The sequence below is a fragment of the Salminus brasiliensis genome, chromosome 7 (genome assembly GCF_030463535.1).
Source record: "Salminus brasiliensis chromosome 7, fSalBra1.hap2, whole genome shotgun sequence".
Lineage (NCBI taxonomy): Eukaryota > Metazoa > Chordata > Actinopteri > Characiformes > Bryconidae > Salminus > Salminus brasiliensis.
This window is the reverse complement of record NC_132884.1, coordinates 21,326,549-21,339,376: the sequence shown is the minus strand read 5'-3', so window position 1 is coordinate 21,339,376 and position 12,828 is coordinate 21,326,549. Positions and strand designations below refer to the sequence as shown.

General features: G+C 40.2%; 1 protein-coding gene across 1 annotated transcript in view; it reads right to left on the bottom strand.

The window, feature by feature from the left end:
* Window positions 1-2,679: 2,679 nt before the first annotated feature.
* Window positions 2,680-12,828, bottom strand: part of rab6ba (RAB6B, member RAS oncogene family a) — a 109,239-nt gene continuing 99,090 nt past the window's right edge. The window contains exon 8 of the mRNA XM_072684107.1: window positions 2,680-5,350. Coding sequence (XP_072540208.1) covers window positions 5,286-5,350 — 65 coding nt within the window. The 3' untranslated portion in view covers window positions 2,680-5,285. The remainder of the gene's footprint in view (window positions 5,351-12,828) is intronic.

The window sequence follows — 12,828 nt, the reverse complement described above, 5'->3', positions numbered from 1 at the left end:
AATCTCTGTGGTAGCTGATCCTTTAAAGTAGACAATCAGAAATACATATGAACACATATGAACATTTTTGCATGAAAAATCTGTGAAAATACAATGAAAAAACAATGGTGAATCACATGGGAAAATTAAACCGTCTTCAATGTCCCTAAATTCAGCCCTAAATTCAGCCATGTCACTGTCTTCAATGTCCCTAAATTCAGCTCTAAATTCAGCCATGTCACTCCACTGCTGCGTTCTCTTCACTGGCTTCCTGTAGCTGCCCGCATCAGATTCAAAACCCTGACTCTGGCCTACAAAGCCAAGAACAGTCCAGCCTCTCCATACTTGATGGAAATGGTCAAAAGCCGATCCGCACCTAGAGCCCTTCGAGCTTCAAGTATGGCTCGGCTCGACCTGCCATCCCTCAAAATCCACGGAAGACAAGCGTCCAGGCTTTTTTCTGTCCTGGCACCAAAGTGGTGGAACGAACTTCCCCTGGGTGTCCGAACGGCCGAGTCGCTCGCTGTCTTCAAACGCAGACTGAAGACCCACCTCTTCAGAGAATACTTGGACGATTAGAGTATTATGGTCACCTTATTGTCTTGTGTTAAGTAATGTCTAAGCTTAGAGGTATCCTTTGAATTATTGGTCTATTCTAACTAGCTAAGGTTTTTCTTGGGTAAATAGCAAAGCACTTTTGTAAGTAGCTCTGGATAAGAGCGTTTGCTAAATGCAGTAAATGTAAATGTACATGTAAACCATCACTGATTTCCATCAGGAAAGTCTGGACCCCAAGTCTTATGCAACACAGTCAGGTGGAACTGGGAAAGAGTGCAGTTATGACACAGTTTCAGTTACAGCCACGCTGAACCTGTTAGATTACAAATGGCTCTCGGTTGAAGGCAGCAACATGCTTCAACATGTTCACTGTCTTTGATGCCAAGAGCTGATTCCCAAAACAAAGCTGACTGCATGGGTTTTGAAGAAGCATCTCGGAAGAATGAGGCATTTTCTTAAAAACAAGCAGTTATATCAGAGTACTTCTCTCCAGATTTACATAATGCATTCTGTAGGAAAAGGAAATTGTGGAAAGTAAATATGTGGGTGTCATAATCATGCACATTTCACGCACAATATGAATGTAGTTTATTATTCTTATAGTTTATTATGCTTTTTGTTATTGATTACTGTAAAAAAAAGTCGATACGTATACAGAATAGATAAGTATACAGCACCCTCCACAATTATTAGCACATCTGGTTAGCCTTAAAATAAATTAGAATAAAAAAACCTGACTAAGCAATCACCTGTTCCACAATTATTGGCACCCCTAACAATTCCTAATCATTTCTACTGTAGTTGATCAGGGTATCTAGAACCCTTTCATTAGTAATTCATTACTTCCTGTTTTTCTGCGGTATAAATATGACATGACACAGAGGCCTATTTCTCTTATCCACTCTCCAAAATGAGAACGATAAGAGAACACCATTCAAGCAAGGCAGATGGCAATGGGCAATGGCTTAAGCCTATATCTACAGTCAGAGGAATCAAGAAGTTTAAACAACTGGAACAGTGGCAAACCAGCCTGGACGAGGACACAAGTTCATCTTCATTCATTGCCACCACGCACAGTGAGGAGGATGGTAAGAGAAGTAAAAACGTTCTCCAAAGCTCACCGTTTTGAATCAAAGAGTAGCATCTCGGGGTCACAAAGTCTCCATAACAACCATCAGGCGCTATCTACATGCCAACAAGCTGTTTGGGAGGCATGCACGGAAAAACCCTTTTCTCACTTACAAGAATAAACGTAAACATCTGGAGTTAAGCGTTAAGCGGTACTGGGACTTTAACTGGGAGCATGTGTTTTGGTCAGATTAAACCAAGATAGAGCTTTTTGGCAACAAACACTCAAACAAAGTGGGTCTGGCGTAACACAAAAGATGAGTATGCGTAAAAAAGCACCTCATGTCCACTGTGAAGCATGGGGAGGATTGGTGATGCTGTGGGCCTGTTTCTCTTCCCAAGGCCCCAGGAACCTTGTTAGGATGCATGGCATCATGGCATCATGAAATACCAGGACATTTTAAATCAAAATCTAGTGGCCTCTGCCCGAAAGCTGAAGATGTGCCATCACTGGGTCTTTCAGCAAGATAATGATCCTAAACATGTGGCCGGATCTACACAAATGGTTCTCCAGACACAAAATCAAGCTCCTCCCATGGCCATCTGTCCCCAGACCTCAACCCAATTGACAACCTGTGGGGTGAGCTGAAGAGGATAGTGCATAATCATTAAAAAATAGTCATAAAGAAAATGATGATAATGAAAAACGTGACATTATTCCTCATCAGCAGAGTCTGGCTGAAATCCAAATGGACTTTTTTTGACTGTTGGTTCAGATTGTGTATTATATTAAGCACAATTCCTCATATCAGTTATCATACATTATCACATCATGCAATATGCCGATATCAGTCTGAAATGCTTGGAAAATGCTACATAAAGTAAAGCAAAATGTACTCACTTTCGCTCGCCTGATCTGATTTTTAATGGCATCACCGTACACCAGCTGGGGTAAAGGGTTATATTACCCAATAATATCATGTTCACTGTGGTGCATGATGGCTTTCAGGAAGAACAAACACGGGTTATCTTTTTGGTATTGAGTAACGTCAATAAAAGACAGACACATGCCGCTTAGGTAATAAGACTTTTTTTATTGATTTGGACAGACATGCTAGATCTCTGTACAATGTGAATGGAGAGCTAGCCCTGAATCAATCAGACTCGCTCTTCTGAGTCAAAACATTTACACTAGGAATGGCCTTACCCTCGTAAAGCAGGACCCAACTTACACGCAGACATTTTGCCAAGGACGGTGTGTAGTACTGTGCCAACAGAAGAATGAACAAATCACATATTCACTGCTGTTTTAGTACACACCTCATAAGGGGGCTGACTATATATATACACACATCCTGTTCATGCCAAATTATGTAGTAGCATCTCTCTACATGGAAAAGAATTCACCTGTCGGTGGAACATAAAGAACAAGGGGGAAAAGGAAACAAACGGTAAACAAAATGTCCAAATAAAAAGGCAAAGGCAAAAGGTTCATCAATCAACCAATAAATACCCTCACATCCCAGTTTTACTCTCTATTAGCAACCATTAGCATAGCGCTAAGCTGTCACTTTCTATGCCTTTTATCAACATCTGAAGGCAGCAGAAAAAGCAGGGTAAAGCTGAGATTTATGAATAGTAGCATCACAGAACAGACTTTATCTGTGCTCTTCTGGACGTGGCGTCATCAGCGGATCGGTGTGGACGTGATATTTCACAGTTGGTGCCTTTTCCCTTCAAGCGTGTGAAGAGTGTGTTTCCATAGAGCTTCTTCCTTATCTGCATGTTCAGTTCATATTCCCTTCCATTCAACAGCAAGGGTTGGGTGGGGGTTGGGGTAAGGGTGGGGGTGGGGGGTCCTAGAAGGCAGCCAGGCAAGTCATTAAACGCATTTAGAGATACAGAGCAGAGACAGTCCAGTTAGAAAGCGGTTATCTTGACTAAAAGCGGCTATATTACAGAGCAGGGCAGACGTGAGCTGGTCAAACAGTGCAGAATGAGCCACCAGTAAAATACAGTACGGAAAATTCTATCCCACTCACTGGAAATGCTGTGTGAATCGCAGCGCCATTGTACAGGTTGTTCATTTTTAGCACTCCCGCAGGAGCTACAGCAATTTCTTCATCACTCACTTTACAGATAAGCTGAGCACCCTGTGTGTGTTATTAAGCAGCTAAAGCATCAGCAATGCTCTTGGGTGGCACTAGTTTTTGGCTCATTTAAAAATCAAGGAGTAAAACTGAGTGTTTGTCACTCTCGCCATTAGTCCTGACTTATGCTCATGCAGCTCTAGAAGTCTAGGGTCATTTTGCACGGTGACCATTAAAGACATCCTGACAGGGCGTCAGACTGAAGATCTGATTTCACATCAACCTGGAAACATTTACATCTTCCTTTAAAAGTGCTTTAAAGATTCACACCAAATAAAAGTAGTGTTTGCTACCGCGCAGTGTTTTGACTTCTGACTATGGCCAGTGTAGTACTTTTTACTGGCCCTTACAGACCAGGGGTTGACCACACGGTGCCCCTGACCAAGACAAGCCTAAAAAACACCTAGATATGGCTAATTCTCATCTGCCAGCTAATCCTGTTTTAGAGAATTTCCAAATATTCATTCATCTAAAAGTAAATGACAGGCCCTATTTACAAGGAAATTTGACTACGCCATATGAACATGTGAAGGAAGGCCTACATGTGCAAACCGGTTTGTCTGTTTGTTCTTAAGAAGAGGAATGTCAAAGTTCATTATTACATGACAATTTTGAGAAATCAGCTCTGGTACTCTGGCCTTGTACGAGCTGTAGCACACCACAACGATTACAGCTGAGGAAACATCTTACAAACGTGAGAGAAAGCCTACTTAAAGTGTGCCTTCATCAGAACAGCAGACAATGCTAGGATACTCGCTCCAAATTCCCAAATATCAGAAAGGTTTCACACAGCATGTGAGAGAAACTCGTGAAGAACTGTACAGGAACATACAAACCAGGACTTTCACCAGTATGTGACGAAGAGAGTCTCTAAAATGACATGTTGGAGCCTAGGGCATCTACAGTGGGTCTAGATCACTCAAGTACACCGAACACACTCACGAAACCTTAAAAAAAAAAAAAAAAAAGGTGAAGTCTGGACGCAGTGCATTAAGTCACAGGTGTAGGTAAGCATTTATATGGACACCTTCAACGTTGTGTACACATACACCATCTGACATGACTCTAGTGGAATAAAAGCATTAAAACAACAACCGAAAAGAAAGTCTTGCATGCAGGCTTGCTTTGTATTTTCATCCAGTAATTATTGTTCAGGTCTCCCGTCTGTTACAGTCTTGTCTCTTTCCATTTAGAGCATTTCCTTGAATATAAAAAATACAAAATAAAAGAAAACAAAAACCCTACCGCTCTACTTAAAAAAAAAAAGTGGACACGTTTGGACGTTGTTGATTTTGTTGGATCTTTTTTTTCTCATTTCAAAATTTTCAGACTTTTTTTTTTGGCAATTTCGTTAATAAAGTACTCTATTTTACAACTGAAACGAATGTAACACTGTTTCCAACCAGTGACCCATGGTCAAATGTGAGTGCCAAATATCCAAACTTGAAAACTCAACTGGAAGCTAACCAATAGGAAGCAACACAACAAGCATGTGGTGTAAATGAAGTTTGCCTGGTTGGCTGTGGGCCATTAACAGGAACAGCCCCCTTCAGTGGTAGGGGGCTCCTGCGGTTTGTCCAGCTTGATGTCAATCACTGTGGAAGATCGTTAAGGAAGACACAATGGCAATTATCAAAATTTACTGTCAGCATTACTGCATTTCCCACTAGTTCCACTCAATCACTCACAACATTACATGAAGCACAGCTCAAGCAGTGCAGAACCAGCATTCTCATACACAGCTGAGCTGGTGAACGAACAAGTCATTATGGGTCATGATGTCACACATTCAATAACTGAATATTGTAATGTCCTATTCATTATAGAAAAGCCCTTAGGAGTTTACTGTTGTGTTGCCGCCTGGTTTTGCTGAGTGTGATGTCACAGTGCAGGGTGGTGAAGAATAATCACTTCATTGTTTGTGCACAGATTGTCTGTCTCTCAACGAAAGACAAATAAGCTGGAACTTGAGATTTGTGTGTACAGAATGTCTTCTGTTTAGTTAGTGTAGTCTTCTACTGGCTCACCGAGGAATAGTGTCAGACACAATGGCTGTAATATATGAAACACTGTTGACCCCTGGAGGCAGCAAGGCTCTGTGCATGCTGAGGTACTGCAGTGTTTACTCTCACACAGTAGGAGGCACTGCATCCACAAGCATAAGACTGAACTAAAGTCTGCTGTAGAACAGGTTAAACTCACAAAAAACAATCTCCTGCAAATTGACTATTTCAAGACTATTTATCTCAATATCAATTGGCCAAATTTGTACAATGTAAAAACACACCTATGTATTTCTATAATTCTTGATCACTTGTAATTTAATGCAAACCAAACTCTACAGCTTCCTCAGAATAGTGTATAAAATAGACAAAAAAAAGCATCCAGTAAGCAGCAGTTCTGCTGATGGAAAAATCTTGTTAATGAGAGGTCAACAGAGAATAGTCAGACTGGCTACAGAAAGAAAGGCTACAGTAACTCAGACAACCGCTCTGAACAACTACTGTGAGCAGGAAAGCATTTCAGAATGCACAACACGTCCAACTTTGCGGTGAAGGGCTACTACAAAATGAAAGTGCTCCTGAAAACATTCCAACATGGGCCAGAATCTCCAAGTACTGTTTAAAACCCCTTGTGAAATCCATGACACAAACGTTACATATATAATAATAATAATAATAATAAAATGGAATTATGTGGCTCATTGACATTCCTAAAATATTATTATAAATTTTCTGATAGAAGGACACTATCAAAATCGTTTGCTTATTATAACCATTTCCTTTCCCATTTTCTTCAGCAGTAAAACCACAATTTCCAATAGAAATTCCATGAATTTTTCAAAATTTCCAGCATAAATGAGTTAGCATGTAAATGCCTGTGTACAGAAATGTACCGACTCAGATTTCTTTACAGTAGTGGGTGATAAGAACCAGGGGTGTGTACAATGCATATGTAACCATTTCATTTACTTTACAAAAAACAGCAGATGTCCTTAATTTTGTAAAGTTAAAAACGGTCATTTATTGTAAATGTGAAAAATTAAGTCTTCTTTGGGGACTATTTTGCCTTACACCACCCTACATTTACCACTCATAAAACAATGTCTCACGAATCAGACAGTGTATTTCTAAAAATGTATTGTAATACCTTTCTGTGATGTAGCTTTTAGAGACTGGTTCCCATCCCCAGCACTGTGAATAACTTTGCCTTTCTCTTAAAAGGTGCATTTCACATCAAACTCCTCTGAATGACTCTGTTTACACCCTAATGAATTAATTATGCTGACATTTTGAAACATCTGTGGAACTGCTGGTTAGCTGTACACATATATGAATTAATTTTATGCCTTTATGTGCCTCTGAAGTCTAACAAAGACAGCAGCCAGTGGCACTCAATAAACAGAGATAAAGGTGTAGCAAGGCCGCCATCAAGCTTGCCTGTAATGGTCTTCGTGTCCAGCAGCAGCTGTAATGGTAAATGCAGCTGTCCCTGGGGGACTTCAGCAGGCGATGAGAGTTTCAAGGACACAAATATTATCAGTCAGAGAAGCTGGAAATGATTCACTGCTTTGAATGAAGTGTGATGTGTTTTATTTGCATTCATGAATAAATGTGCATGTGTGTCTGTGTGTGAGTGTTTGTGTGTGTAGGCGGAGGTTAATGTAACTGGTCTTTGGGGATTCCAGATGTACCTGCCACATAGACAAGCTTTTAAAGGGAACACCACCAATATTGTACAACAGACACACAAACGCGCACAGGTTAGGAAATGAAAGGAAAGGGATTCCTCCACAGTATAAATTTGCAGTTTTTTACCTGTCAGCAGGTGGATATTCTGCTCCCTCAGTTACACATATGCAGGTTTTTGTGTCCTGTTATTCATTTCCATTCCAGAAAAGAAGGGCCCTCCCAGACATCCCCCTCTGGGAGGGGAATGAAAGTACAATGTTTCGGAAGACAGAGGTCTCATTACGCCAGGCATCAAGCCTACACATCATTCCACATTAAGAACATCATACCAACCATCCAACATGGAGGTGGTAAGGTGGCAGTATGGAGATGCTTTGTGGCTGAAAGATCTAAGCAACTTCAGATCCAGACCAGAAGAAGGTCACGTCAGTAGTGTGTGACCTAAAGCTCAAATGTAAAATAGAGGTAAGCAGGAGGGGGTAAACATTTTTTCATAGTACTGTACATATGATACCAAAAAATGTAAAACTGAGTGCTGATCTCTACTCTTCCCTAGGTTTGACCTAGATAACAAACTGATCAAAAACTCCCTGTCTGCACATCCACGTGGACAATGCAGTGGAATTAGAAGAACTCTAAATAGTGACCACAAATCTTCCTCACTGTCTGCTCCCCCTCCGGCAGTAGGCACCTGCCAGCGTTCAGGAAACCAATTTGTTCAGAAAGTACTTGAGACAAACTTAAGAAGCCTTAAGGAGAGAACAGGCCCACGAGTACTCGCACACACATAAGGCTTGGGGCAATATTCGGCAATACTGAATGTACTATGCAATATTTCATGAATCTCATTTATTGGTGTGAGACAAATATTGAGCCAGCCTTGTGTGCTCAAATGGGCTGGTTTTCCATACCACTGTAGAAAACCTGCAGCTATTCTAAACCTCTGAAGTATAAATAAACCAAAATCTAAAGTGTAAGTAAATGTAAATGTAAATGTAAACCCCAAATGAATCTAAATATATATATCTATCTATATATATATATATATATATATATATATATATATATATATATATATATATATATATATGTATTAATGTCGTATTTACAGTGTTTTTGAAGTTTCAATTTAGTTCTGACATAGTTTTGACATAGTAGAGAAGATGGCATATCTATCTATCTATCTATCTATATATATCTATATATATCTATCTATATATATATATATATATATATACACACACACACACGCCGATCAGGCATAACATAAGCACCACTGACAGGTGAGGTAAAAAGCATTGATTATCTTCATCTACAGTGGCAACTGTCAAGAGGTTGATATATTATGCAGCAAGTGAACAGTCAGTTGTTAAAGGTGATGTATTAAAAGCAGCTAAAACAAGCAAGCAGAAGAATCTGGGCCACTTTGACAAGAACCAAACCGTGATGGCTGGAGGACTGGGTCAGAACATCTCCAAAACATCAGGCAGGTCTTGCAGGGATTTTCTGGTATGCAGTGGTCAGTAACTACCAAAAGTAGTTCAAGAAAGGAACACCAGTAAACTGGTGACAGAGTCATGGGCGCCCAAGTCTCATTGAGGTGATCCATGGAGGCCCCACCTCACAACTTACAGGACTCATAACTAATAACTCAACACATGACCACACACACATACAATGCAAGGTACAGGACCAAGGCTTTAACATAGACCATTAATCAGATACATACACAAACACACACACACAAATTCACACATCTCAGCTACATCATACTGCACAAGATAAAGTGCTGACAGATCTAAAATCCAGCATCTGTTTAGTGGAAAAACTCATTAGCAACATAATCAATACCCAGGCAGCAGAGATGAGCTAGGCTAACTCTTCAGCTCTGCTGGTGTTTTCTGCAGCAACACAAATGGCTTTTAAATATTCATGTTTGTTTGGCTTCCCCGTGGACTGTGTTCTTCCTGGTAAGTTGTATGTCTGTGTGTGTGTGTGTGCGCGCATGTGTGAATTGGAGTGAAAGGAGGTCTTTAACCAGAGTGAATGCATTTACCTATACAGTAAATGAAGCAGGTATCTCATATCCTTATAATAACTCAGAAAGTGTGAGTCTTCTTCTAGGGCAGGTGCTGTGGAAAGAGTTAGTCTATCTCTCTGTTCCTTTTCTCTCTTTTTCTCTTCTCCAATACTTGTCTCCTTTCTTCTTTCTCCTCCACACCTTTCTTTTTCTTTCAACCCCCTCTACCTCTTACCTCACCCTGTGTTTTTCTTTCTACCTCCCCCTCTCCACCCTACCCCGTCCATTTCACCCTCTCTCTCTCTGGATCGATACTCAGTGGAGTGCAATAACAGCATGAGGCCTCAGTGCCATTAAGACTGCACACAGAGCACACACAGACAGTCAGGATGGGGTAGCTGTCAGCCAGGCCGCTACATCACTCTGACAGAGCATCATAAAGCGCGCACACACACACACACACATACACACACACACACACACATTATACTGAAGCCTACCCCTAAAAACACACATCTTCGCACACGTACAACATATTTAGGTATGTTTTGGTTGCCCCCAAGGTAAGCCAGATCTTGCTAGCACTAGCATACAAAGTATTTTCCTCTGGACTCATTCACATATATTTAAAAGCAGGCTAATCAGGCTATTCCAACTTGTCGTTGCCATGTGATGCAAGCAACACTGCACATTTAAAAAAAAAAAAACATTCTTTACAAACTCTCCAGATGCAGCAACTCAACACATGCAGCTGTTTACTCTGGGCTTTAAAAGTTTCACGCTGTGCGTGAGAAACCATGCGTCACTAAAGGTCTTGAAGGATACACCAGTCATGTCTTTTGACCTACAAGAAACTACGGACGCATTTCTCAGCTGTATTCTGAGGGGGCTTACAAAGTGGAACAGCCTTCAGTGTTCATAACTCCTAAGCACTCAAACAACTTTGGGCCAAAAGACATTGACTGACTTGAAAATAATTTAACCAGGAAAATCAAGCATTAATTCATTCATTTGTACAAGAAGGCACTGACAGAAGTGTCATTTAACTATTGATACACAGCACAAGTCTGTAGGTTACTTAAAGACCCTAAATGAAGCGAGAAGATGTTGCTGCTTTGGTAAAAAAAATCTGACGCTACTGCTTTTCCAGGCCTCAGCCAGTGACCTTTCACAGCTGAAACCTGTCTGAAACTCAGCGGTTCATTTCTCAGCAGTGTGAAAGGCCTACACAAATGCCACGCAGCGATTTCTTAAGGTTACCTCAGCTCTCTGCCAACACAGTGACACTTTTCTGAGCTAGCGTAGTGGTTGTTCAGCAGTAGCTCCATGACATGCACTGGCCTCACTTGAAAACAATGCTCAGGTTAAAAATATTTTAATGCAAATGAGACTCGCAATCTGTTTTTTTTTTTTTTATGTGCCCATTTGGAGCTGAATGCCCAAGTTAATGCCGGAATGGTGAATTTACTGCCAACGCTGCACTATAATGAGGAAATGGACATCCAAACCATCAGCATGCCAGGTTCTCTTCGCATAAATTACAAATCAATTCAATGAGAGAACTTCAGATGCTACAGTAGATAATATCTCTTTGCTCATGCTCACAAAAGCCTTCAGTAAAAACATGCTGGCAGAGGCCGAAACAGAGAATATGAGCTGAGCCACAGCTCTCTGCGCTTAAAACAAAAAGCTGCTGTAAATTAACAGCCAGTTTTTAAATATTAAAATAGACTCCTGTCTCTATATATTTAAAACAAACTGTCTGCAAAATTACCAGTCAGTTTTTCAACAGTATTCCACTGTTTTCCTACATGTGCTTCCTGTAAAACTAATGCACTGTGGGGTCATACAATACGGAGAAGCAGTACCTTTTGCTACACCTTTATCTTCTACATAGATTACTGCATGCCATTGTAGTGTGATGGATGTATTCACGCTTTACATTGCGTGAACAAATCTTTACAAATGTACCAAAAAAAATGCTCCCAAGAATTATGCTACATTACCTTAAAGCAGAATTATGGACATTGGCATTTCTTGCTCCTGTGCTCCCCCTATAGCTGGGAGGTACACTTTGAGCCACCACAAAAGGACACAATTTCTGGACAAGTTGAGAGCTGATATCCTGAGCCTGTAGTAGCAACAATAGACATGCCATTCTCCCTATTATAGGTCAGTGAAGCTGTTATTTTAAAGGATTATGCTCCATAATGCTGCTTTAATAATGTAATTTAATAAGGCTCTCCTATAACGTTTTATTTTAGGCATGAGGCATGATATGTATCTTCCTATGCTACCATTCAAATCACTTGTCAGATTACTACTTGTTTTTGTTTGATACACAATATTAACTTAATGAGTATATATATATATATATATATATATATATATATATATATATATATATATATATATATATATATATATATATATATATACACAGCTGTATCCTGTGGTATCTGGCACCAATACATTAGAAGATTGGAGAACGTGGGGCCTCCATGGATCACATCAAAGAGCCTTGGGTGCCCATGACCCTTCCGCTGGTTCATTGGTTGTCCTTTCTTGGACCACTTTTGGTAGGTACTCACCACTGCATACCAGAAAAGCCTAATGCCCTATGTTCTCTGACGCAGTTGTCTAGCCATGATTAGCCACAATCTGGCCCTTGTCAAAGTGGCTCAGATTCTGATGGTTCACTTGTTGCCCAATATATCCACCCCTCAACAGATGCCACTGCAGATGAAAATAATCAATATTTTTCACTTCATCTGTCACTAATGTTATGGCTAATGGGAGTCTGTATATGCATATTTAATTGTATTTATTTTTTATTTGTTTTATAGTATTCAATTGTTCTTTAATTATGTAGCTAAGCCTATTTCTAAATGGATTCACCAAAAAATAGCTTTAAGCTAAAAAGTAAAAAATAGAATTTTACTTTGTGTACATGTTATGAAAATATCCTAACACACACACACACACACACACACACACAGAGAAAACCAGTAAACAAAAATACATTTGAAGACAGAGTCACTCAGTGACTCACTTAATGTGATGCCATGGCCTGCTTTTACAATTTATGATCCTCTGTCAGTGTTTGGGCATAACACCTCTCTGCTGTGGTGTTTTCATCTACTGCCACAGTTTGCACACAATGAATCAACACAAGCCTCCTAGCTACAGGACTGGGAGAGTATTTCACTACACTAGCATGAGAGTTCAGAGAGTGAACAGAAGGGGAAGAGTGGGAGTGTTCCTGTCTGATACTCCACTGCTGCAGGATCTGAAAGTTCAGAGTGGAACACAGGGATCTTTACAGCACTGAACAGTAAACAGGTGGAGGAGATCTGAACAT